This window comes from Delphinus delphis, chromosome 20, assembly GCF_949987515.2.
Source record: "Delphinus delphis chromosome 20, mDelDel1.2, whole genome shotgun sequence".
Classification (NCBI taxonomy): Eukaryota; Metazoa; Chordata; class Mammalia; order Artiodactyla; family Delphinidae; genus Delphinus; species Delphinus delphis.
The window spans coordinates 17907722-17932036 of NC_082702.1; the positions used below are offsets into that span (position 1 = coordinate 17907722).

At 46.4% G+C, this 24315-nt stretch overlaps 3 protein-coding genes across 5 annotated transcripts in view; 2 read left to right on the forward strand and 1 right to left on the reverse strand.

Annotated features, from left to right (window-relative positions):
• Window positions 1–14948, forward strand: part of RHPN2 (rhophilin Rho GTPase binding protein 2) — a 56953-nt gene extending 42005 nt beyond the window's left edge. Inside the window, exons 8-16 of one of the 2 annotated variants that reach the window (XM_069540223.1) lie at window positions 222–409; window positions 817–973; window positions 2556–2675; window positions 4174–4368; window positions 8434–8510; window positions 8869–9015; window positions 9326–9481; window positions 13144–13255; window positions 13671–13777. In XM_069540223.1, coding sequence (XP_069396324.1) covers window positions 222–409; window positions 817–973; window positions 2556–2675; window positions 4174–4368; window positions 8434–8510; window positions 8869–9015; window positions 9326–9481; window positions 13144–13242 — 1139 coding nt within the window. In that variant the 3' untranslated portion in view covers window positions 13243–13255; window positions 13671–13777. Of the gene's footprint in view, window positions 1–221; window positions 410–816; window positions 974–2555; window positions 2676–4173; window positions 4369–8433; window positions 8511–8868; window positions 9016–9325; window positions 9482–13143; window positions 13256–13670 lie in introns of both variants that reach the window. The other variant, XM_060000008.1, reaches the window with a different exon arrangement.
• On the reverse strand, window positions 14939–18020 carry FAAP24 (FA core complex associated protein 24). The gene is made up of 5 exons (XM_060000010.1): window positions 17905–18020; window positions 17595–17713; window positions 17334–17473; window positions 17006–17158; window positions 14939–16262 (listed from the first exon to the last, which is right to left on the reverse strand). The coding sequence occupies exons 2-5, from the start codon at window positions 17698–17700 to the stop codon at window positions 16014–16016; spliced, it is 648 nt and encodes a 215-aa protein (XP_059855993.1). The 5' UTR covers window positions 17701–17713; window positions 17905–18020; the 3' UTR covers window positions 14939–16013.
• A 280-nt stretch (window positions 18021–18300) lies between these two features.
• CEP89 (centrosomal protein 89) overlaps window positions 18301–24315 on the forward strand; it is an 80549-nt gene continuing 74534 nt past the window's right edge. For both annotated transcript variants that reach the window (XM_059999170.1, XM_059999171.1), the window contains exons 1-2: window positions 18301–18432; window positions 21453–21559. In XM_059999170.1, coding sequence (XP_059855153.1) covers window positions 18394–18432; window positions 21453–21559 — 146 coding nt within the window. In that variant the 5' untranslated portion in view covers window positions 18301–18393. The remainder of the gene's footprint in view (window positions 18433–21452; window positions 21560–24315) is intronic.

Sequence of the window (24315 nt, forward strand, 5' to 3'; positions counted from 1 at the left end):
CATTCATGTATAAGTATCAGTTTAAGTCTCTGCTTTCAATTCTGTGGGGTTATACCTAGGAGTAGAATTACTGGATCTTATGGTAATTGAGAATCAGATTTTTCTAAAGATGCTTCAGGACACCAGTTTTATAGTTTTGCTTCGTCATTTTCCATACTCCTGAGCAGCATGGTGAAATAAATATGATCCCCAACTAACGTGCAAACCAATTCCAATCGTAGGGGTTTTAAACTACCTGAAAGAGACGTTTACTCACACTCCAAGTTACGACATGAGTCCCGCCATGCTCAGTGTGCTGGTCAAAATGATGCTGGCGCAAGCCCAAGAAAGCACGTTTGAGAAAATCTGCCTTTCTGGGATCCAGAACGAGTTCTTCGTGCTGGTGAAGGTGGCTCAGGAGGCTGCCAAGGTAAGCCTTGCCGTTTCCCGTGACTTTCGGAGTGAGTGGGAGTTGTCGGTGTGGGCCCACTGGACGCAGCGGGGGCTTCCCACGGCAGCTTGCCCGTGACCTGGGCAGCATGCCCGCCCAGGCTGGCCAGAGTGCTGGCTTGCATTTTCTTGGCAAGTAATGGTGTTTCAGATACGGATCACTGATTCCATCTGCAGCTTAGCCTAAAAACCAGCATAATGACAGTGGCCCGATCTCCCTGTTAACTCTGACACTGACAGCGCTAGGAGACCTTGGAGTTGCTCCCAGATTCTGGAGCGACCTCTGGCAGGGGCCGCTGCCCAGAAGAAAGGGCTCTTTTTCTGCAGCCCGGATACGTGAGGGCCCCTGTGCCACCCTCCTCGTTCCCAACATTTTTTCCGTTGTAGGTGGGAGAGGTCTATCGGCAGCTGTACACGGCCATGAACCAGGAGCCAGTGAAGGAGAACATCCCATACTCCTGGGCCAGCTTGGCCTGCGTGAAAGCCCACCACTACGAAGCCCTGGCCCACTACTTCACAGCCACCCTCCTCATCGACCACCAGTGTAAGGCTTGGCATCTCGGGGCTCTGGGCTTTGGTCAGGGCTGTGGTTTTGCTTCCTCTGGGTGATTCTGAGCTGAGTGAGAGCTGTCTACCTGCCTGGGAGATGCTCACAGCCTAGGGGCAGAGGGTGGGGATTACATGTTGGCCCAGGCAACAGGGTGGGATTAGGGGTTATGTGGTTCCTTCCTGTGGGAGGAAGAGGGGTAGCGTTCCTTCTGCCTGGGATGGAACAGACGGCTTCATGGAGATTATGTTTCACCTGGAATCTAGGGCCAGGACTAGACCAGGGAGGCGCTCGCCTCAGGCATGAAATCTAAGGGGATAAACTCAGTAATTGAGATAATATTTTAAAATTATAATTGTAAATGAATCAAAACTAAGACAAAAAAAAATCCTTGGTGATTAAAATTTTAAATAAGGACACAGAGCAATAACGGTGCCTTACTGAGCCACGTGGGAACCTGAAATAAAAAAAAAAATTTGATCGGTTGTTTATCATGAATATTTTTGTATTAATTTTGATATTTAGAAAATTGTATTAAAATATCATATATATCTTGATGGCTGAGTTTGGGGCACCTCCTTAAATGTTCAGCCTGCAGTGAGTGCCTCACCGTCCTCCCCATAGTCTTGGCTCTGATCTGAGGTTGGGTGGGACTTTTGTTGCAATTGGTGCTAATTAAGGCAGCCCTCTGAGTAACGAAAAGGAAAACCTCTGGGGCCAAGACTGCCTGGGTTCGTATCTCAGCTCTGTCATTTACTAGCTGGGTGATCTTGGGCAACTTACTTACCTGCTCTGTGCCTCAGTTTTCTCATCTGTAAAATGGGGACACAAAGAGAACCTATCTCACAGGCTGTTGTGAAAACTAAATGCCTCTATGCAAAGCTAAATAGTGCCTTGTATATGGTGGGCTCTCTGGAAGTGTCAGCTGCTCCTGCTAGTATTATTTTATGGTCTATTAGGCAGGACAAGTCATGTAAACCAGCCGAAATACAGTGCTTCAGTCACTGTGGTAGGAACACAAATGAGGCAGCAGTTGGAGTCCTCGGTGTAGTCATGGACGGTTCCTCAGAGGCAGTGCCATTCGAGTTAGACTGGGGACTCTGAGGAGGACTTTTCCAGCTGAACGAGGAGGGAAAGGACAGCTAGAGTGAGAACAGGATCTGAGTGAGCCCTGGAACAGAGGCCGGAAGTGTTGAGGTAGCAGTGGGTGGTTTGGTGAGGTCAGGAGGGGACACGTGCCAGGGAGGGTGCAGGCATGGAGGCCCCCAGAGGTTTGAGGTGGGGCTGTGCTTGGAGGTTCATAAGATGGGTGATGGGGAGCAGGTAGAGAGCAGGGGCTTGGAGCCAAATCCGGAGCCCCTAGAGTGTGCCGGGCCCCCTGCACAGAGACCTTGGGCTGGATTGCCTGGGTATGTCCAGGGGTGGAAAGGAGACCTATTATGCCAAGTGCCTTGTAAAGCTGGAGAAGGGAACCTGGGGATGTGGTTGAAAGAGGGATCTCTCAGTGGGTCTGCGGTGCCACCTCTAGAGCCCGCACCGCGGCCGCAAGAAGGGATTTATCCTGTGGTTCTTGTTGCAGTGAAGCCTGGCTCAGATGAGGACCACCAGGAGAAGTGCCTGTCCCAGCTCTACGACCACATGCCAGAGGGGATGACGCCCTTGGCCACGCTGAAAAACGTTCACCAGCGCCAGTGGCTGGGTGTGTGTCGGCTCTCCTGCTTCCTCCCTCCCCGTGCCCCATCTGATACTTCCACTCACCAGCAGCTCCACGCAGGTCCCCAGGGCAGGGCCCGGAGAGTAGGGCTTCCCGAGTCATCGTGGCCACTCTGGATTCAGAAACCGGGAGGCATAGTCCTCTGGCCTCAACGGGCTTCCAGAGCTGTGTTCTCACAGGTTCTGCGAGGGACCAGGGCTCCCACGATGGAGCCAGAGCTTTGGCAATCTTCCAACACCCTAGCAGGGTCCAGGGGATGGCCCTTGGTCATGCTAATCTGGAAGGAGGCATTTCTTAGGCCACACCTAAGAACGGGTAATGAATTGTCCTAGTTTGGTCTCTTAACAGGTCTCAGAGTGAGTATGCTTTCCATGTCCAAACCTGAATTCTTCCTCCACCTGATCTTGTCCCCCCCAACCACACACATGCACTTTCCCCATCTCAGGGATGGCAGCTCCATCGTTCTAGGTGTGCAGGCCAGAAACCTTGGACGCATTCTCCGCCCTCATCTTTCTTTCTCATCCCCGCATTTGATTAGCGAATCCTGTTGGCTCTACCTAGAAAAATATCCCACATCTGACCACTTCTTACCTACCACCCTGGTCCAAGCTTACGTAGTGCTTACTTAACAGACATTGACTCGCTTAAACCTCACACAACCCTATGAGATACATATGGTATGACTCCCCATTTTTCATCTGAGGAAACAGGGGCCCAGAGAGGTCACACAGCTTGCCCAGCTTTTGACCAGGGAGCCCTTGTGGTCCTGTCTCACCTAGAGGTGGAGCAGAATTCCTCACCTGCACTTCTGAGGCTGGACATGGTCAAGCCCCTGTTCCTCTCTGGCCTCATTCCCTACCCTTCTCTCCAGCCCTCACTCCCTCCAACCAAACTCCCAAGTTCCTTGTTGTCCTTAAACATGCAGGCATGCTCCTGCCCCAGGGCCTTTGCACTTGCTGCTGTTCTTCTAGGAGCGCTCTTCTGTCAGATATCCTCTTGACTGCTCCCTCACGTCCTTCAGGGCTCCACTTAAAAGTTACCTTCTAAAAGGCCTTTTCTGATCACCCATAATAGAAGGGCGACTCCCCAGTCCCCATCTTCTCGTGCCACATCTGCCTATTTTTTTTTCTGCTTTATTTTTCTCCAGAACCTTATAGCCACACAACCCATTACACATTTCTTTGCTTGTTATCTGTCTTCAACCACTAGCATGTAAACTCCATGAATGCAGAGGCGAGTTTTTGGTCATTGCTTTACCTCTAATGCCTAGAATGTTTGGTAAATGTTTGCTGAATGAAAGATTTATAGACACAAGTGAGCATATTGTACACACATTTAGAGGGACTGAAGCCATCCAGGCAGATCCTTCAGAAAAGAGAACGTCCACCTTTCTGGGCGAATCCTTGGGCACTCGGGCTCTCCTTGAGGTACTCACATTGCAGTTTACGACATGTGTCCTGTGGTCTTGATTTTCTGTGGGCAGGCAAGTCCCATCTGTGCCGAGCTGTTACCCATCACGAGGAGTCCGTGAGGGAGGCCAGCCTGTGCAAGAAGCTCCGGAACATCGAGGTGCTGCAGGAGGTGCTGTCTGCGGCACACCAGCGGTCCCGGCTCAAGTACACTCAGCTCCGTGACGACTATGACCTGCTGAGCTTGATCGACGTTCCCGACATCATCTGTGAGTGGCCTGGGTGCCGGTGCCAGGTGCAGAGTGTGCCATGTGAGAGGCAGGGGCGCTCGGGCGTTCCTCCTGCAGGGGCCGGGCAAACCCTCGCTGTGTGCCGGGCACTGGGACAGGGCCGCGTGCTGCTCTTGCCCTGGAGTCCTCACCTCCTCCTTCCCAGATCCAGGGCCTTCTTTATGGTCTTCGTCCTTGTTGACCCCTTGGTGGCAGCCAACCCCCTCCTGCCCCTCAACACGCCACCTATGACGTCAGGGCCCTGCCACCTTGGTTCTCTCTGCCCTCACTTTCCTCTCCACCCTGTTTGCTGACGGTCGTGCCCAAACCCACCTCCCCTCCTGGCATTCTTGCGGGTCTCCTCTCCCTGGCTTGCTTCCTCTAGATTCCTTTCTTTAAAGTCTCACGGCCTCCCCTGGGGTTCCAGCCCCCACCGCTAGTCAGGAGACCCCAGGAGCTGCCTTTCGCCTCGACGCTTTCCCTACGCTCCACACCCACCCACGTGCCACCTGCCTTCTGGAAAACTGCGATTTGCTCTCTGTCTTTTACCTTCAGCTCCATAGTTTGAAAGCCACCTGCATCCTTATTCCTGCTCCAAGGCTTGATCTTTACCCTGTTTTCCCCATTTTCTTTCTTTTTTTTTTCCCCCAGACAAAAATTATTTTTATTATGAAAGAAGAAGTAAAAGTTTCACTGATACAGTGGATCCAGGGGGTGCAGGGAAAAGTTTTTACTTTGGCAGTGAAGATTTCTTCAAAATCTAGTTCATCGTGTCTGTGTGTGTGTGTGTGTGTGGTGAGAACACTTAAGATCTACCCTCACGTATACAACATAGTGTTGTAATAGTCACCGTACTGTGTTAGACCTCTAGAACTTACTCATCCTGCATAACTGAAACTCTGTACCCTTTCACCAACATTTCCTCACAGCACCCAACCCCCACTGTCCCCGGCATCCGCCATTCTGCTCTCTGCTTCTATGAGTTTGACTTTATTTATTATTTTTTATCGTATGAGTTCCAGGTGTACAGCATTATAATTCAACATCTGTATACACTCCAGAGTGATCACCACCAGAAGTCTAGTTACCATCCATCACCATAGAGTTGACCCTCTTCACTCATTTTGCCCATCCCTCCCCCCTAAACCCCTCTGGTAACCACAAATCTGTTCTCTGTATCTATGAGTTTGTTTTTGTTTTGTTTGTTCATTTGTTTTTGGGGATTTTTTTAGATTCCAATCATATCGTCTTTTTTTTCCCTCTATCTGACTAATTTCACTTAACATGATATCCTCAAGGTCCATCCATTTAGTTGCAAGTCACAGGATTTCATTCTTTTTTTTTTTTTTCTTTTTTGTCTGAGTAGTAGTCCATTGTATATATATACCACATCTTCTTTACCTGTTCATCCGTCTATGGACACTTAGATTGTTTCCATATCTTGGCTATTGTAAACAATGCTGCAATGAACATAGGGGTGAATATACCTTTTAGAATTAGTGTTTCACGTTCTTCACGTTAATACCTGGAAGTGGAATGGCTGGGTCATATGAACCATGCTTACCTTTTTGAGGAATCTCCATACTGTTTTTCCATAGTGGCTGCACTAATTTACAGTGCCACCCATAGTGTACGAGGGTTCCCTTTTTTCCACATCCTCTCCAACATTTGTTATTTCTTGTCTTTTTGATAATAGCCAATTATAACACATGTGAGGTGATAGCTCATTGTGGTTTTGATTTACATTTTCCTAATAATTAGTGTTGTTTTATGTGCCTGTTGGCCATCTGTATGTCTTTCTTGGAAAAATGCCTATTCAGACCCTCTGCCCATTTTTCAATTGAGTTGTTTGTTTTTTTGTTGTTGAGTTGTATGTGTTCTTTATATACTTTGGATAGTAACTCCTTATCACATATATAATTTGCAACTGTCTTCTCCCATTCAGTAAATTGCCTTTTCATTTTGATGATAGTTCCCATCACTGTGCAGAAGCTTTTTAGTTTGACATAGTCCCATTTGTTTGTTTTTGCTTTTGTTTCCCTTGCCTTTGGAGTCTGATCCACAAAAATATCACTAAAAACAATGTCACTGAGGTTTCCACCTATGTTTTCTTCTAGAAATTATATGGTTTTAGGTCTTACATTCAAGTCTTTACTCCATGTTGAGTTAATTTTTGTGCATGGTATAAGATAGTGATCTAGTTTCATTGTTTTGCATGTGGCTGCTTAGTTTTCCCAGCACCATTTATTGAAGAGACCATCCTTTTTCCATTGTCTGTTCTTTGCTTCTTGGTCATAAATTAATTGTTCATCTATGTGTGGGTTTATTTCTGGGTTTTCAGGTCTGTTCCATTGATCTGTGTGTCTGTTTCTGTGCCCATACCATACTGTTTTGATTACTGTAGCTTCAAAGTATAGTTGAAATCAGGGAGCATGATACCTTCAGCTTTGTTCTTCCTTCTCAAGATTGTTTTGGCTCTTCGGGATCTTTTGTGGTTCCATACCAATTTTAGAATTATTCTAGTTTTGTGAAATATGCCATTAGATTTTTGATAGGGATTGCATTGAATTAGTCGATTGCTTTGGGTATTATGGCCATTTTAACAATATTAATTTTTCCAACCCACAAACACGGAATTATCTTTCCATTTATTTGTGTCTTCTTCAGTTTCCTTCATGAGTGTCCTATAGTTTTCAGTGTAGACGTCTTTCACTTCCTTGGGTAAATTTATTCCTAGGTGTTTTATTATTTTTGATGCAATTGTAAATTGGATTGTCTTAATTTCTCTTTCGGATAGTTTGTTATTAGTGTATAGAAATGCCATGGATTTCTGTATATTGATTTTTTATCCTGCAGCTTTACTGAATTCATTCATTAGTTCTAACAGTCTTTTGGTGAAGTCTGTAGGGTTCTCTTTAAGTAGGATTATGTCATCTGCAAATAGTGTCAGTTTTACTATTGATTTGGATGCCTTAACTTCTTTTTCTTGACTAATTGCTATGACTAGGACTTCCAATACTATGATGAATAAAAATGGTAAGAATGGGCATCCTTGTCTTGTTCCTGATCTTAGAGGAAAAGTTTTCAAGGCTTGTCGTATATGGCCTTTATTATGTTGAGATTTGTTCCCTCTATACCCCCTTCATTGAGGGTTTTTATCATAAATAGATTTGAAGAGTTTGGCCGTTTCAGATTCCACATACAAGTGAGATCTCGCTCCGCAGTACTATGAGGGTGATACGAGTATCACCCTCATCTTAAAGATGAGGCAGTGGAGGCTTAGAGAGATCAAAGTCTTTGGTCCAGGTGACCAAGCTGGTTGGTGGAAACAGGAATGGCGCTCAGGGATTCTCCTTCATGGACACAGGCCACTTCCCTGACCCCCTTGTCCACACAGTAGAGACAACCTCCACAGGGGGAGGGAGATGCACAGCTCCTGGCGAGGCTGTCTGGGGGTGGTGGCACCACTCTTGTAGTGGATGAGTAACCTGTCTGAGCCCAGTGCTGTGTGAAGCAGTTCGTTTGTAAGAAACCACAGGGCCGTCCCGTGAATACAGGGGTGTGTCAGTCTTCTTGACAGTGCCAGTCTTCTTCCCCATATTTTCTTTTTATGCTGTTGTTCATGTATACTAAGCCTGCACTGGGATCCTTTGTTAGACACTGACTAGCCTCATGGGAAGGGTTGGCTTGAGCCTGCCGTGAATATGATAGTGGAGATTTGGCAAACCCACTTCTCACTGTGAAATCCTCGCATCACACATTAATACTGAGGAGAGGAAGCACGTCTCGCCCGAAACTGTGCTGAAAGCATGGTATTTCCATAACAGCCACACCCGAAACGTAGGTTACTTCTCAGTAGGATTTTATGAATACCATTGGATGTCCCCTAGAATACAAATAAGCTCCTCGAAGGCAGGGAATTTGTCTTATTGCCACTACTCTGTCCCAGCCCCAGAGTGGGATATAGCTCATAGTAGATACCCAAATGGAGTTAGGCCTGAGTTTTCAAGGATAACTTTCAATTAGAGAAACATTTATGCTTTTACTTTTAATCTTCTTTTCCAGCTAAAACTGAGCGAGAGGTTGAAATTATACCGCCACAGTTCTCCAAGGTGACAGTAACAGACTTCTTCCAGAAGCTGGTATGTTGAACATTTATTTCATAATGACTTGAGGGGAAAGCTGTTTTATAAGTTGCAAGTATGTAAAAGGCTACTTCTAGATGTTTTTGATTTTTAATTAGAGATGTTATATAAGATTATTTAAATTAAGATAATTTTAAAAAGATAATTTTATCTTAAATATGTTGGATCTTTTAGAGCAAATGGCAATTAACATTCTTGTATGACTTTGTAGCACGTATTATCCCAGATGGTATCATTAGTCTCGGAGCAGGGCCAAATGAAATCTGTAAGGACAATAAGGCATCATTTCCTTTGGTTTTCAAAAGTTCCTGATTCAGCCTTCAGCTCCTACAGCTAATGACGCTCTATTCCAAAGGGCCCTTTATCTGTGTTTTCGGCTAATAAGAGATGGACGCCTCCTCGAAGCATTCACTTCACTGCAGAAGAAGGAGACTTGGGGTTCACCCTGAGAGGAAACTCCCCGGTTCAAGTCCACTTCCTGGATCCATACTGCTCTGCTGCCGTAAGTGTGGACCCTTCTAAATTGGGAGCAAAACTCCCTGGCATCTTTGCAGACAGTGAAACTGGTAAAATATAAAGAGAGCTGCCCAAACAAATGTATGTGGGTGATTCAATGTAGGGTTCCTCTATGTAAAAGGCCTTGCTTTATGTGAAAGGCCTTTCATACCTTTCTTGCCCAAAGAGAAAAGGATTAATTTTTGCCTTCTTGAAGCAAATTTGTGCAGATAACTGTTTTATTAATGAACTTGGGAACTGCTTTAGGGATCTGAATGAACAGAACATTGACCTTTATTTAAATCATACTTTCATAGGCGGCAGGAGCCAAGGAAGGGGATTATATTGTTTCCATTCAAGACGTGGATTGTAAGTGGCTGACTGTGAGTGAGGTTATGAAGCTGCTGAAGAGCTTTGGCCAGAATGACATTGAGATGAAGGTCGTGAGCCTCCTGGATGCCACATCGTCCATGGTGAGTGCTGATGGCCCCTGGCAGCAAACAGTGACGTGGAGTGAAGTCAGTGTGAGTCCAGCCCCAGAGGTCTTTATCCGGACCCCTGCCTCCTGCCTGCATTCGTAACGTGCCACAAACGACTGAACTCCTAAGCCCGTCATCACTGGGACGTGCTCAACTTGGGTCAGAGAGATCACTGGAAAGCTTTTTTTTTAATCGTATAAATCAGCGGTCCCCAGCCTCTTTGGCACCAGGGACCAGTTTTGCGGAAGACACTTTTTCCACGGATGAGGGGTGGGGCGGGGTGGGGGGGATGGCTCAGGCGGTAACGTGAGCGATGGGGAGCGATGGGGGGAGATGGAGAGCGGCAGATGGAGCTTTGCTTGCTCTCCTGCCACTCACCTCCTGCTGTGCGGCCGGGTTCCTAACAGGCTGTGGACTGGTACTGGTCCACGGCCCAGGGGTTGGGACCCCTGCTATAGATAAAAGAACCAACTGATTTATTTTTCTGGTTAAATTCTTTTCAATTGCAAAAGTAGTACATACTCATGGTTAAAAAAAATACTGAATTGATACAGAAGGGCTTGAGATGATGTGTGGAAGATGCTCTCCGCACGTCGTCCGGGACAGTGTTAGCTGTTTCCTGGGAGATCTTGGGAAGCGTCTGAGCCTGTGCAAGTCCATGTGCACAGTTACAGCCCTTTGTTTCCCCAAGTCGGAGGAATTGTGGCATACGCACTCTTCTGTGCTTGCTGCATTCAATTATGTACCTTGGACGCTTCCCTCTAGAACAGGATGTGTTTATTCATTCAACAAATATCGATTGGGCATCAACTGTGTGCCAGGCCCTTCTCAGGTGTTGGAGCTACAGCTGGAATTAGACAGATAAGGTCCCTGCCCCCACAAAGCTGGCACTAAATATGCAATAAGTGGTTGTGATTTTGGGTACGTGCTGTAAAGGAAATAAAATGTGTCATGTGCTAGAATGACTGGAGCTGGGAGGGGCTCCTGAGCAGGGCTTGCCCTGAGGCTTGAGTGACAGGAGGAACCAGCCATGTGAAGAGGTACAAGAGCACGTGGGAAGGGGCACCAACAGGTGCAGAGACCAGACCCTGTGGCAGGAATGAGCTTCACCTGCCAGAGGAACTAAAAGAAGGCCTTTCGGCCGGAGCATCTTGACAAGGGCCAGAGTGGAGGGAAATGCGGTGGGAGGGAAGCAGGGCTTCATCGGCAGTGGAGGGAGTTTGAAACCTTTTGAGACGGGGAGTGACGTGGCATGATGTTTATTTTAGAAGGCCGTCTTGCTGTTTGGAGGCCAGCCGGGTGGCCGCAGAGCAAGCTGGCTGTGGCAGTCACCCAGGCCAGTGACGTTAGCACCGTCCCACTAGGGGGTGACAGTGGAGGTGTAGAGAGGTGAGTGCACCTGAGACGTAATTTGGATATAGAGCTGATGGATTTGTAGATGACTTGTATAAAAAAGATGCAGGAGGGCTTCCCTGATGGCGCAGTGGTTGAGAGTCCACCTGCCGACGCAGGGGACACGGGTTCGTGCCCCAGTCCAGGAAGATCCCACCTGCTGCCGAGTGGCTGAGCCCGTGAGCCATGGCCGCTGAGCCTGCACGTCCGGAGCCTGTGCTCTGCAACGGGAGAGGCCACAACAGTGAGAGGCCCGCGTACCGCAAAAAAAAAAAAAAAAAAAAAAGATGCAGGAAAGAGAGAGGACTGCACAGGTTTTGGCTTGAATTACTGCATCATTTTTCTTAATGACGGGAGACGGGGCAAGGTTGAGGGAGTCCGAGGAGAGAGAAAAGCAAGTGTGTGGTTCGCGTGCCATTAGGCATCCGGATGTAAAGGTAAAGTAGGCAGCTGGATGTTCAGATCTTCAGTTCAAGGCACATGTCAGCCTAGAACTAAATATTTGAGGATTATCCGCACAGAGATGATATTTAAAGCTGTAAGATACTAAACGAAAGTACCCTCGAGGGGTTGAGGGTGGAGGACTCAACCCCGAGAGACACCACAAACGTCTGGAGGTCAGTTAGAAGTAGGTGCAGACCGGTGGGATAAAGAGGGGCTTCTGAAACCAAGAGAAGAAGATCCTGCCTGGAAAGAGTGGTGGTTTGTGCTGAACACAGTTAAGACGTGGAGAATGAGGGAAGCAGGGCCATGTCTATTATATTTGGCAGCAGGACAAAAGGACACTTTTCATGGGGAAATGGCAACAGAACTCAGACTTAGAGAGGGTTGGAGAGTGAATGATTGTGTGATTCCATTGGTAAGAAATAGGCAAACCCGTAGAAACAGAATGTAGGTTAGTGGTTGGTTGCCAGGGGCTGGGGCGTCGGGGAATGGGGAGTGTAACTGCTGATGGGACAGGGTTTCTTTTTTTTTTTTTGGTTGCACCGCACAGCGTGCAGGCTCTTAGTTCCCTGACCAGGTATCGAACCCACGCCCCCTGCAGTGGAAGCACGGAGTTCTAACCACCAGACCGCCAGGGAATTCCCCAGGGTTTCTTTTGGAGGGGGGTGGGAATGTTCTGAAATTCGGTAATATTAGTGGTTGCACAACTCTGTGACTATACTAAAAACCACTGGATTGTATTAAAATAGTGAATTTTATGGTATGTGAATTATAACTCAATTAGAAAAAAGAAGATAAAGTAGTCAAGGGACTCAGAGCATCTTGGGAGAAGGGATCATGAAAAATGGCACTTTTAGGGGTGGAATCCATAGCATTGCTAGACTAGTGATCAAGGTCTCAACCAGAAACGAAAGAAGTTTGTCCCAGAAGAGGATATATAAAAGTGCTGGGCTCTGGCCTGAGGGCTGGGGTCTGTTAGGCACAGCCGGAGGACCTGCATCTTTAGAGAGCAGCCCTGCCCCTGAAGAGACTGAAAGGCGTATCTGTTAGTCCTGTCACATTTCTGATTGAACCAGGCCAATGAAGAATCTGACGTAGGGATGAAAGCAAGGGTTCTGTATTCAGACTGCCTGCATTTGAATCCTGGCTTTCACCAGTTCCGTGACCTCGGGCGTCAGAGACTTGCTCTGAGCCTCGGGAAAATGGAGACTACCACCATTCTGACTACCACTGGTGTCGTGGAAAGAACCGCAGGCTTGGAATCAAAGACCTGGAATCAGGCCCCGCCTGCTGTTAATAAGCTGTTTGACCTTCAGCAAGCTTCATGGTCCTCATCTGTATAATCTAAGATTTAGACGAGTGCAGTGGTTTCCAGCTGTGCTCCATAAGGCCCTGAGAGTGTCAGAGAGGTGCCCCAGGAAGATTTGGGGACTGGGTAGTGGGGAGCATGCTGGATGAGGACGGGAAACAAGTGAATGAGAGAAAGGGAAGACTTGTGAAAGGGAGCAGAGATATTGCGGTGGTAGCTGGGAGGGGACGTAGGGGTAAAGGAGAGTTTTTCAAAGGTGTGTGTGTTGATGGCACAGTTAGCTTGTGTGCAGTTGGGAAAGGTTTAGGAGACAGGAGAGCAGAAAGGAGGGGATACCTGGAGGAGAGAGGGAGTGAGGGGGTCCAGGCACATGGGAGGGCATGTCTTCAAACCGGTGAAATAAACAGAACTTAATGGTTAAAATGGTAAATTTGATGTTATGTTTATTTCACGTTTAAAAAATTGGAAAAATTTAATATCCTCATCACAGGACCCTGTACTGTCTTTAAAGGGAATGAAGTTGATCTGTATCTGTTGGTGTGCGCTGAAATCCAGGATACATGAAGTGAAGAAAGCAGGGTGCGGACAAGTGTGTGTGGTGTATTCCTAAGGAAAGACAAATGGTGATTTATACTTACACACATATCAATACCTGTATATGAATGTTATCTCTAAAAGTGTAACAGATAGTGGTTACCTCAGGGGAAGAGCCTGAAAGCCCAGGTAGGAGGGACACCTACTGTTCACCTTATGCATTTTCATATCATTGACCATGAGCATATATTACTTTTTCAAACGTAATAACCTTAAAAGGTAGTGGTCTCTAGCCTAAATTACTACTACTGAGTATATTCCTTAAGAATTGTCCTTGTTGTTAAGAACCTAATTCTGTATAAGCATTTGTCACTGAGTTTCAGAATTATGTCAACGTAACTTTAAAGAGGATGCTATGAGTGCAGAACCTGAGTCTCAAACTTCGCAATCGTTTCTCTGACATCTTGACTTCTAACACCTTTCTCTTTCTTTTTCTGTGTGCAGCATAGTAAATGTGCCACATACTCTGTGGGAATGCAGAAAACCTACTCCATGATCTGCTTAGCCACAGATGATGATGATAAAACTGATAAAACCAAGAAAATCTCGAAAAAGCTGTCCTTTTTGAGTTGGAACACCAACAAGAACAGACAGAAGTCGGCGAGCACCTTGTGCCTCCCATCGGTTGGGGTCAGGGTTGCGGGGCCTCCGGTCAAGAAGAAGCTCCCCTCTCCGTTCAGCCTTCTCACCTCCGACAGTTCTTTGTACTAACGTGAGGAAACAAAAGCGTTTCCCGTGCTGACTGGGCCTTCATATTTGTGCCATAGCGGAAAATTTCTAAATATTCTCAAATCCCATTTTCTCACAGCGTAAACCTACAATTGGTATGTTTTTATGAATGACAGTAACAAGAAACCTCTAGAAATTTGTGGAAAACAAACTTATTAGGGGAGTCTCACCATATTGCTGCAAGTTATTTATTATATAAAGTATTGTAAATAGAATAATGTGGACATATGGCTGTTTTTAACGACTATAATTAAGACTCTTAGCTACTTACTATCAGAGTTAAATTAGGATTTCCTATACTGGTCCTATTTGTAAGTTTCCAGACTTGGGTGATAGATGGATAATTCCTTAACTCAGAATTCAGATGACCCCAAATTAAGGCAGGGCAAGGGACAATAATGATAGACTTAAATTAGTGTTACTAAAAACTGTCCCAAAGAGCTCCTTCCTAAGGGGAATTCATTAACCTAAAACAACAAGATTTTACTATTATTTCTAAATAATATGAATGCTGTTTCCAGATAAAGTCTAGTGCCAAATTTGTCATGACTTATTAGATAAACAACCATTTAGGAGCAACTTTTCTTCTATTTTATGTCATTTAAAAGTCGCTAACACAGTGGCAGTGTTAGATGAAGATGCTGTCTACAAGGTAGATAATATACTGTTTGATACTCAAAACATTTTTCATTTTGTTTAAAGTAGAAAGTACATAGTTGTATATTTTAAGAGCCTTTAAGAAGGGTTAAAAACATTGTATAAGGTCAGGATGTAAATGATTCAAGTTTAGAGCTCTATTTGACTTTTTAAAATGACATTCTTACCAACTGATTTCTCTTGCTATATGTTGGATGACACTGTGACTCTAATAAGATTCACTGTTGGCATAGTACAAGTTATATAGCTTTTAAAAATATATCATTGACATGTAATTTTGAGAATTAACAAACTTAAATATTTTCTAGTGTGTAATATCAAAAGGGAAACAACCATATTTGGGAAAGTGTATCCATTGCTCTTAGGGCTATTTTTGTATAAATATTTACATAAATGCATTCATTTGCCTGAGTTAATGGTTTCCACTTTGATTTCACTAAATGCATTCATTTGCCTGAGTTAATGGTTTCCACTTTGATTTCACTTTAATTCCCTCCTCTTTCAAATCGTTTTTACCCTAATGCACAAAATGTTATTGTATTTGATTTTTAAAAATTACTAACATTTCACAAAACAGGACTTAGCTCTCAAGTTACCTTAGTATCCCTGAAAACATATAGCCTCTTTAATTGTATTTATTTTTTGAATGAGCAGTTGTACATTTTGATCCCCAGGCTCTCCTCTCTGGATGCAGCTGCACCTGCCATTTTCCCTTTTCTCTTCCCATTGTTGGGCTATACATTTACAAACACATTCTTTCCCTCCCTCGCACACATTGGCTTTTTATTTTAAAATGGGAACTCTGGACTCCAGGCTTTCTGTGTTCAGAAGTCATGCTCAGTGATTACAAACTGTGCAGCTACCCGGAGGGAGAGATGGAGGGAGAAAGGAAGGAAGGAAGAAAAAGGGCAGGACAATTGTTTGTTTACACTGGCAGCCACCCTCAAAGCACAGGTGTATTAAGACCAGACCTGAAGAACAGTGGCTCTGCCAGAAGGAACAAGGGGCTTATGGTACACAGTGCTTCATTCACTGTAGGTTTGATTCCTTTAGACGGTCACATCCACCACCTTCCATGATAGATACAGGTGAAGGTCACACATTAAAATCTGCCCAAGCCGGCTTTTTGCTGAATCTTGAGAGTCCCTGTTTAAACCGACTCCCTTAGGAAGGTGTCCACCAGCCCTCTTCATGCTAGCAGGGTGCGGGCAGTGCCATCTGGGGCACACTACCTGAAGTAAATACCTGAGCCCAGAAAGCAGGGCAGGACAACTGGCAGGTGCCATTCAGGCCTCACTTCATCCTTCCCTAGTTTCTGTGAGAGGAAATATTGTTTCTTAATGTGAAAGAAAACAAGATCCTGTGGTTCGTGGTGTAAAGGAGATGCCGTGGGAAGAGCCATCACCTGGACTGGGTGAAGAACGCATAAATGTGCTGGGCCACTGACTGTCCAACCACCGGCTCCAGTTCTTGGATGGAAGCATTACTTAGTTGCTGGATACTTGGAAACCTCTGGAGCAGGAGAGGAGCTTTAACTTTCCCGACTCCTGGGATCTGTTGCACAGTTCGAAGGAGGGCTGGCTCGGAGATCAGAGCTCGTTTCTTCCTGAGTAAAGGGTTCTTACTGGGCTCTTTGGTTTGCTCTTCAACCTGAACCGAGATGAAAGGAAAAGCACATGAGTGCCCTCTAGAGGACTGGAGGTTTCTTAAAATTCTGTTTTGTGGAAATTTAGTTTTAGTTTTTCCATTTGGTTCAGCTTGATTCACCACTGCAAATATTCTCATATATAACATGAATATAATTTTTCAGGCATCAGTAAAATTATTAAAAGATGAACTATATGGAAAACCACTAGGTTAAAAAAACCCAACACATGAACTTGCAGACAGAAGTGCAGACAAAAGATACATGGCGGGACTTCCCTGGCAGTCCAGTAGTTAAGGCTCTGCCCTTCCAATGTAGGGGGTGCAGGTTCGAACCCTGGTCGGGGAACAAAGATCCCACAGGCCGCGTGGCCCGGCCGAAAAAAAAAAAAGAAGAAAAAGATACGTGTGGATGAGGCGAAGAAGCTGTTGACAGGGTCACCAGCCTAAGTGCAGAATAGTGCATGATGGAGTCATCACAGCCTGGGAGGCTAAAATCAGGTCTCCAACTTGATTGCTTTGTTACATACTTGCCTAGAATGGAGGGCAGGCTCAGATAGCTGCAGAGGCAGCTTCTGAACTTAAACTCCTCAAAAAGGTTTTAGAAACCAAACCAGTCACTGACAGAGATTGACCTGATGGATTGTACCTATAATAAGGGCAGCTGTCTGTCAGAGTAGCAGGTCCAGGAAGGTCAGTCAAGAGTCCTAACACAGGGCTATCGTGGAGGAGTAGGAATCAGTACTTACCAACTGGATAATGAGACAGGACGCTTCCGTCTGGCTGGCCACTGGAAGCAACACCATCCCCAGATCCAGCACAGTAAATTTCTGTACGGCTGGAAAGTACTGTTCACTCATGTGAGTTTTCTCAACTACTACAATCCCTTGAAGTTTACTGGACTTCAATGAAAAAAAAAAAGACAGGAAACTATTTTGTAACAAAATTCCATTCAAGACTAAGAAGCTATCCAAGGGTGCTTGGAATGGCCAATGGTTTTATATAAATTATTCCAAGGGATAGACAGAGGGGGGATAGAAGTCAATTTTCAATTTGTTTCTTTAATTCAGTACTTACGTTTCTAACCCGAACAAGTCTCTTTCTGTAGCCATTTCCTGCCACCAAATCAGCTTCGGTGATATAAAGAATGCAGGATCTGCTAGACAAGTAAAAATCTACCGGTGTCAGGCCATCCTCAAAAACGAGTTTAATTTTTCCTTAAAATACAGAAAAGAAAATAAGTTCCGTGAGCTTTGGATGAAAAGACGGCAATAGGTAGAACGTTTTAAAAAAGTGGGCTAAGGTGAGAGAGGGCTTTAGTAGAGGGAGCCCACCGACCTTGCATCCCCTGTGCCAGCTGCGACCCGCGCCATTTCTCATTGGCCACAATGTGCCCAAACGGCACGTGCATGGGGCCTGTGCCATCAAGGGTGTTCCCTTCCATCGGCTGCCTGGATCTAATGAGCGGAATACAAGACGGCACTTGAGCAGGCTCTCCGGCACACGGCCCCGCGTTCCACTCCCAGCCCCGGCCTCTTTGGCAGGGGCCCGTCTGCAGGGTGTTCTTTAAGAGGTTGATTATTAGCCAAAGTCTAAGAACCAGGAAATTCCTGCCCTAGAAGCCCCGTCCCTCATCTGCGTCACCTGCCTGGCCCCTGACACTCCCGCGCCGTGGCTCCTCCATCCAGTCCAGGGCGGGGGCCGAGCCGGCCAGGGCCCAGTTCTGGGTCTCCCGCGACATTACCTGCGGCGCCCCACTTCCGGGTTCTCTCCTGCGCGCTCTCCAAGTCCTTTATCCTGCCCGCCCTCTGCCTCCCCTGGCGCCGGATAGGCTATGGCCTCAGAGATCGACACGTGACTGGCCAATAAGAGAATGAACAGCGCACACAATTTCAGCCCTGGAGAGGATTTGAGAGTACCCGCTGGTTGCCATGAGCGACGGGTGTGCAGTAACCTTCGCTCTGATTGGTCTTGGGAAAAGCAGAGCCAATGGCAGACGTGGTTGTTGCGAAGTCCGTTGCGTACAAAAGGCGTCTGGGGCTAGGCCCGTTGGAGGCGGCGTGCTTTAGGGAGTGGTACTCGGTTCTGAGATCTGCTTGTCAGTCCAGTGCCGGTCTGGCCAACCCCCGCAGCAAGGATGCTCCTGGGGGTCCGGAGAGGCGGCAAGAGGCAGTTTGTAAGTATACCTGCGCCCGGCCTGCGCTCTGGCCCGTGGGGCCGGGAGTTAAGTGGGAAGGGGTTGGGATTTGGGATGGAGGCAAGGTAGCGGCACAAGAGGAATTGGTTTTTCTTTCGAGAAGCCCTGAATTTTCGTGTTTGGAACACGGATCCTCTATCCCAGTGTCGGCCTCAGTCGATAGGACTCGCCCTGTCTCACCTGTAACTTTCGCTCCGGTGTCGGGAGTTCACTCCTGCCGGCACAAACTTGCTCCACTACTGAATATTCCTCTGTGGGAAGTCATTCTTGATTCTTTCCTCCGCCACGCACCATGTACACCCCACCAGCAAGTTCCATAGATTCCACCCACCAGATGCATCTGGCAGCCGTCCCCGCTCCCACCCCGCCCTCCATCATCTACCTGCACTGCTGCAGCAACTCCTCCCTATTTCTCGGTCTCCGTTCCCGCCCTTCCCCTAGGTCCGTTCTCCACAAAGCAGCCAAAGGAATTCTTTTAAAATGCAATTCTGATCGTGCCCACTGCCCACAAGTCACACACACAGACGCTCCAGCTATTCCCACCTTTAGGTTTATTCAGGCCTTTGTCTTTGCTCTTTCTTCTGCCTGGAATGCTTCCCTGCAGACCTTACCATGGCCACTCTGGCACTGCGGGCGCACACTTCCAGGCTCATTCTCTGACCCCTCCTCCTATGATACTTCTTTGTAACCACTGCCCCCCACCGCAATGGCGTTGTTCCTGTCTCCCTTTTCCATACTTGCCTGGTGAAACCCGACCTACTTACATCCAGTTCTCCATAAACTTAATACTTTAAATACAGAGAAAGCATTTTGATAAGGGTACTCCTGAACTCTGTTTCAGTTTGGGATCAGAAAGCATGTCTGACTTGGCTTCCTGTTCTCAGCCCTATGACCTGCTGAAGTCATTTTAGACAGGTGGATGTTGAGAAGCAAGGAAGGTATAGTTGAAGCATATTTTTCCAGTGCAATTTTGCTAACTCAGCATCTTTATTGAGGTTTTTGTTGTGTTACTGAGTTCCTACTGTGCGTGTGCCAGATACCCACAATTGATTGACAGCCTATGGCCCCAAAGGCTAAAGGGTAGACAAACCTATAAGTCATTCAACACAAAATGGTGAGGGAAAAAGTGCCGAAGAGGCATATACCGGAAGGGGCAGCAAAGTCAGCCGAGAGAGTTGACCTGGGCCTTGGGAGGAGTAAGGAAATAGAATTCCAGGTGGAGAAAACAGCATGTACAAAAGTCTGACAAAGAGTCATTTGCTACGTGGGAACAGGAAGGCAATTCTGAGTGCTACAGCATCTGTAGGGATGAGGAGGGCCCGCCAGAAAAGAATCTGGGGCCACTGATAGGAACCACCTGATAGCAGCCTTAGCAGCCTTCTGTGCCAGGAGAGGACATTTCTCTGTCAACCCGAGAGTTTTCATGCTGGGTTGAGGTAAGATCATCCTGTGTTTTATTAGAGACTAGAGGCAGGAGAACCATAGTTAGGAGATGATTATCGTGGTACAGGGGAGAAATGTTCAGCATACTATGTGAGATTCACTCTATCAAAAAATAAATAAACAAAACTCACGAGGCCTTTTCGAAGGACCTTCTGGATGCCAGCCAGGCAGCGGGGGATGGGGGAGGTGGCAGACAAGTGTATATCCTGGAGAATGGTGGGATTCAGCAGTGGCTGCTCTGGAATCCCTGCTCTTGGCGTTGGCCATCAACGTGGGACTGGGGGTGGGGGGTGGGAGGGCTGCAGAAGGCATTTGGAAGGTCTGCTCGTCCCTCACTCCTGAAGTATGCCCAGAACCCTGGCTCTTCCCCTTGCTTGCATCTTCCTTTTCGCCCCCGTACCTTGCGCCCACCCCAGCCTGATTAGTCTTCCCTGGGGCCACTTTCAGTGGGTGCTTCTCACTAGGTCACAAGATCTCCTTAGTCTGGTATCAAAACTCTTAAATGGAAGCAGTCCCCACTCTGACTCCAGCTCATTTTGCTAGCCTCTCCAACTCACATGCCTCTGTGTTCCAGCGAACTGGAGTGCTTATTTCTAGAACACTGCCACTACGTCTTGCTTCATTCCTTCGTTCCTTTTGCTCCCTCCTCCTGGAATGCCTTTCTATCGCATTTCCCAAATGTGAGAGCAGTGGCCATCTTTGAAGACCCAGTCTAAATGCTCTGAGATTTTCTCCAACAGGACATCAGCGGTCCCCTTGCTGGCCCCCAGATCTGAGGGAGCCCTTCCCTCCCTGGGTCACCTCAGCACTTTGTCTTTACCTCTGCCTTGGCACTTTCCATGATTCTGTGTTGTATTATAAATATCTGGGTGTTTCTCCTCTGTACTGTCCCTCCTTAAAGATGATGACAAGATTTCTTCATTGTCGTGAAATGCTGTCATGGCGTTTTGCCTCTAGTAGATACAAATGAATGGCTGGTGCACAGGAAATGAAGATTGGGTTACACTCAGAAACTTCTCAGGGCCTCCCAGTTGCCTAAAGCAGGGTTCTCCGACTTTCATTGTGTGTGAGAACTAGTTTTTGTTACTCTGCATCTTTGAGATAAACTACCTAAAGTCCTTATTAAGCCCCTACCAGGCGTTAGACAATGTGCTAAGTGCCAGAGTTCCAGGGTTGATAAAGGCAAGAAGGTTGCATGCTCTTAGGAAGCTTCCATCCAGCCGGGGGGGCGGCAAGTGAGTAAGTAGGGTCATCAGGGGCAGTGCTGTGAGACCAGTTGGGGGTGCTGGAGGGGGACTCTGCAGGATGGTCAGGGAAGCTGTTCTGAGGAAGGAAGGGCCAGAGGGTTCCCACCGAGGGCAGCTATATGGTGCTCCCTGCATGGGCACGTGTGCTTGGCCAGATGGGGCTTGAGGATGGCAGGGGGAGGAGTGGACCTCCTGGTGTGACTAGATCCCTGGGTGACCAGTGCAAGTGTTCCCTCCCAGGCCCAGGGAGGTGTGGTCGCAGTCCCCAGAGATGATCCCATTGACCTCTGCTGGGTTTTGTTTGTGCAGAAACACATCATCCGTGGCCTTCTCCCTGCAGCCAGCATCGCACCGAAGCCAGCTGTGCCCCGCACACCTCCTCCACGTGGCCCCAGCCCCTCTCCAGAGAGACCAAGGTGAGTCTCGGGTGAGCAGGCACTGAGGTCACCCTGAGCTCAGCCACCAAGTGCTGGGTCCCGGAACTGTTCAGATGGGTAAGAAAATCACAAGGAGGGTGATTAGAATCATGTCCTTTGAAATACGTATCACGGTTCCATAATGAAGCACTTAATATGGTTTCTCCGTGGGATAATGGTCTGTTCCTTTCAGGTCTGTGGAGTTCTCACATGTCATAATTGAATGCAATTTTTCAAAATATAAAACACTGAAGCACAAATATTTAGGTTGGTAGTATGTTAAAAGGAATTTGAAATGTGCACATAATTTTCTTTTTAAACACAAGTCTGCCTTTCAGAAGAACTGCTTTGCAGGAAGGAAGGAGAAGTGAGCTCGCTTGCCAGGGCCCGAGATACCCCTATCCTTCAGTGCTCCTAACACACCAGAGAGCTGACTTCTTTTATACCTAAGACCCCTGCCTATGCCCTCCAAAATTTTAGGCACAGGAGAATTTTAGACTTTCTTTTTAATCCATAAAATACATGGATACATGTATTTTAACTGTTAACAGTGAGAAATAATTTCACTCAGGGGTGGTACCTTCTTTTAGTGTTCTTTGAATATTGCATGCCTCCTGATAACAAACACTTTGAAATATTTTTAGTGTTTGTTTTTTCCTTCGGTACAATCTTGATAACAAGAAGAGCCATTTATTAGTGTTTCCTCTGTGCCAAGGACTCTGGTCAGTGCTTAAGAAGCACTGTTTCATTTCATCCTCTCAACGATCCTGTGAGAGAGGTCCTGCTGGCATCTCTGTTTTGAGCTCAAGTGTTAGTCATTGGCCCAGGGTCTCACGGCTGGTGGGTGGTGGCATCCCTGCGATGGACTTGTAGGTCTGTCTGGCTCTTCAGTGTTTGTGTGAACAACCCTTAAGTTGTGTCATTAGAACTGAAATGTTTATGTAGCAGCAGTAGTGAGAGAGTTAGCTTCACATTCCATTATAAAGCAGAAAAACAAACAAAAGACCACGTCATTTCGCGGCAAGCATGCTGTAGACTCGTTAGAAAATCTTTGTTGTCTCCTGTGTTTTCCAAAAATATATTTCTGGATTATAATCTTTATTAGCCCCAAATAATCAACATGGTTTTGGCAAATTTGGCCTATTTCTAGGTTATTTTACTCTAAAAACTAACATTCAAATTAACCTCTGACATTATTCCACTTCGCGTCTAGCGTAATAGTGTAAGAATCTTCCAGCAATCACTTCTGTTTCCTCCTTCCCATCCTTTGCTACTGTCGTTATATGTTTTAATTCTATATGTTATAAACCCCACAATATGGTGTTCTTATTTTTGCTTTAGATAGTCTTTTATCTTTTTCTAAAGCAGTTTTATTATATAATGGGTGTACAGTAAACTGTACATGTTTAAATGAATAATTTGATGTTATGACATATGTTTATACCTGTGAGACCATCACCATAATCAAGATAATAAATGTATCTATCATACCCTCAAGTTTCCTCATGCCCCTTTGTAAATCCTCCCTCCTTCCCCCTCTCACTTCCCATACCTCGGCCCAGCCCACCCTCATCCCCATCTTGCCCCCATCCCAGGCAGCCATCGATCTGCTTTCTATCACTATAAGAGTAGCCTCCATTTTCTAGACTTTTTTATAAATGGAATTATACAAAATACTTATGCTGGGTTCTTGCACTCAGCATAATTATTTTGAGATTCATCCATATTGTTGTGAATATCAGTAATTCATCCTTGGAATTGCTGAGTGATATTCCATTGTATGAATATGCCACTGTTCGTCCATTCACCTGTTGATGGATATTTCGGTGGTTTCTAGTTTTTTGGCTACTAGAAATAAAGCTGCTATGAATATTTGTGCACAAGTCTTTGGACCTGTGGTTTCATTTCTCTTGGGTAAATATTTAGGAGTGGAATAGGTTGGTCATATACTAGGGATATATTTAACCAGAAACTGTCAAACTATTTCCAAAGTTGTTACTCCATATATGTTCCCACCAGCAGGGTATGAGTTCCATTTTCTTCACGTGCTCACCAATACTTGGTTTGATCAGGTGTGTGTGTGTGTCTGTGTCTTTATAACTATTTGACAGTTAGCCATTAGCTCTCATTCACATTGACTGTCTATAGGTTTATTTATTTATTTATTTATTTTTGGCTGTGTTGGGTCTTCATTGCCGTGCGCGGGCTTTCTCTAGTTGTGGCGAGTGGGGGCTACTCTTTGTTGCTGTGTGCAGGCTTCTCATTGCAGTGGCTTCTCTTGTTGTGGCGCACGGGTTCTAGGCTCACAAGCTTTAGTAGTTGTGGTGTACGGGCTCAGTAGTTGTGGCTCGCGGGCTCTAGAGCACAGGCTCAGTAGTTATGGCACACGGGCTTAGTTGCTCCGTGGCATGTGGGATCTTCCCAGACCAGGGCTCGAACCCATGTCCCCTGCCTTGGCAGGCAGATTCTTAACCACTGCACCACCAGGGAAGTCCCTGTCTATAGGTTTTTGAAGGTGGTGACAGGTGCATAGATAACAACGTACAGAGCTTGTTTGGTGAATCTTCATCTTCATTGCACTTTCTGGACAACCATACTGATAAAGTATGGGATGTTCCTTATTCCTTTGGACCAGACAGTTTTGTTGAGCCTGGAGTCCATGTGCACACCTGTGGTTCCTGTCAACTTCCTGGCAAATTTCTGGATCTCTTCAGGTGTCCAAGGGTCACCTTTCTTGAAGCTTGCTCCATGGATGT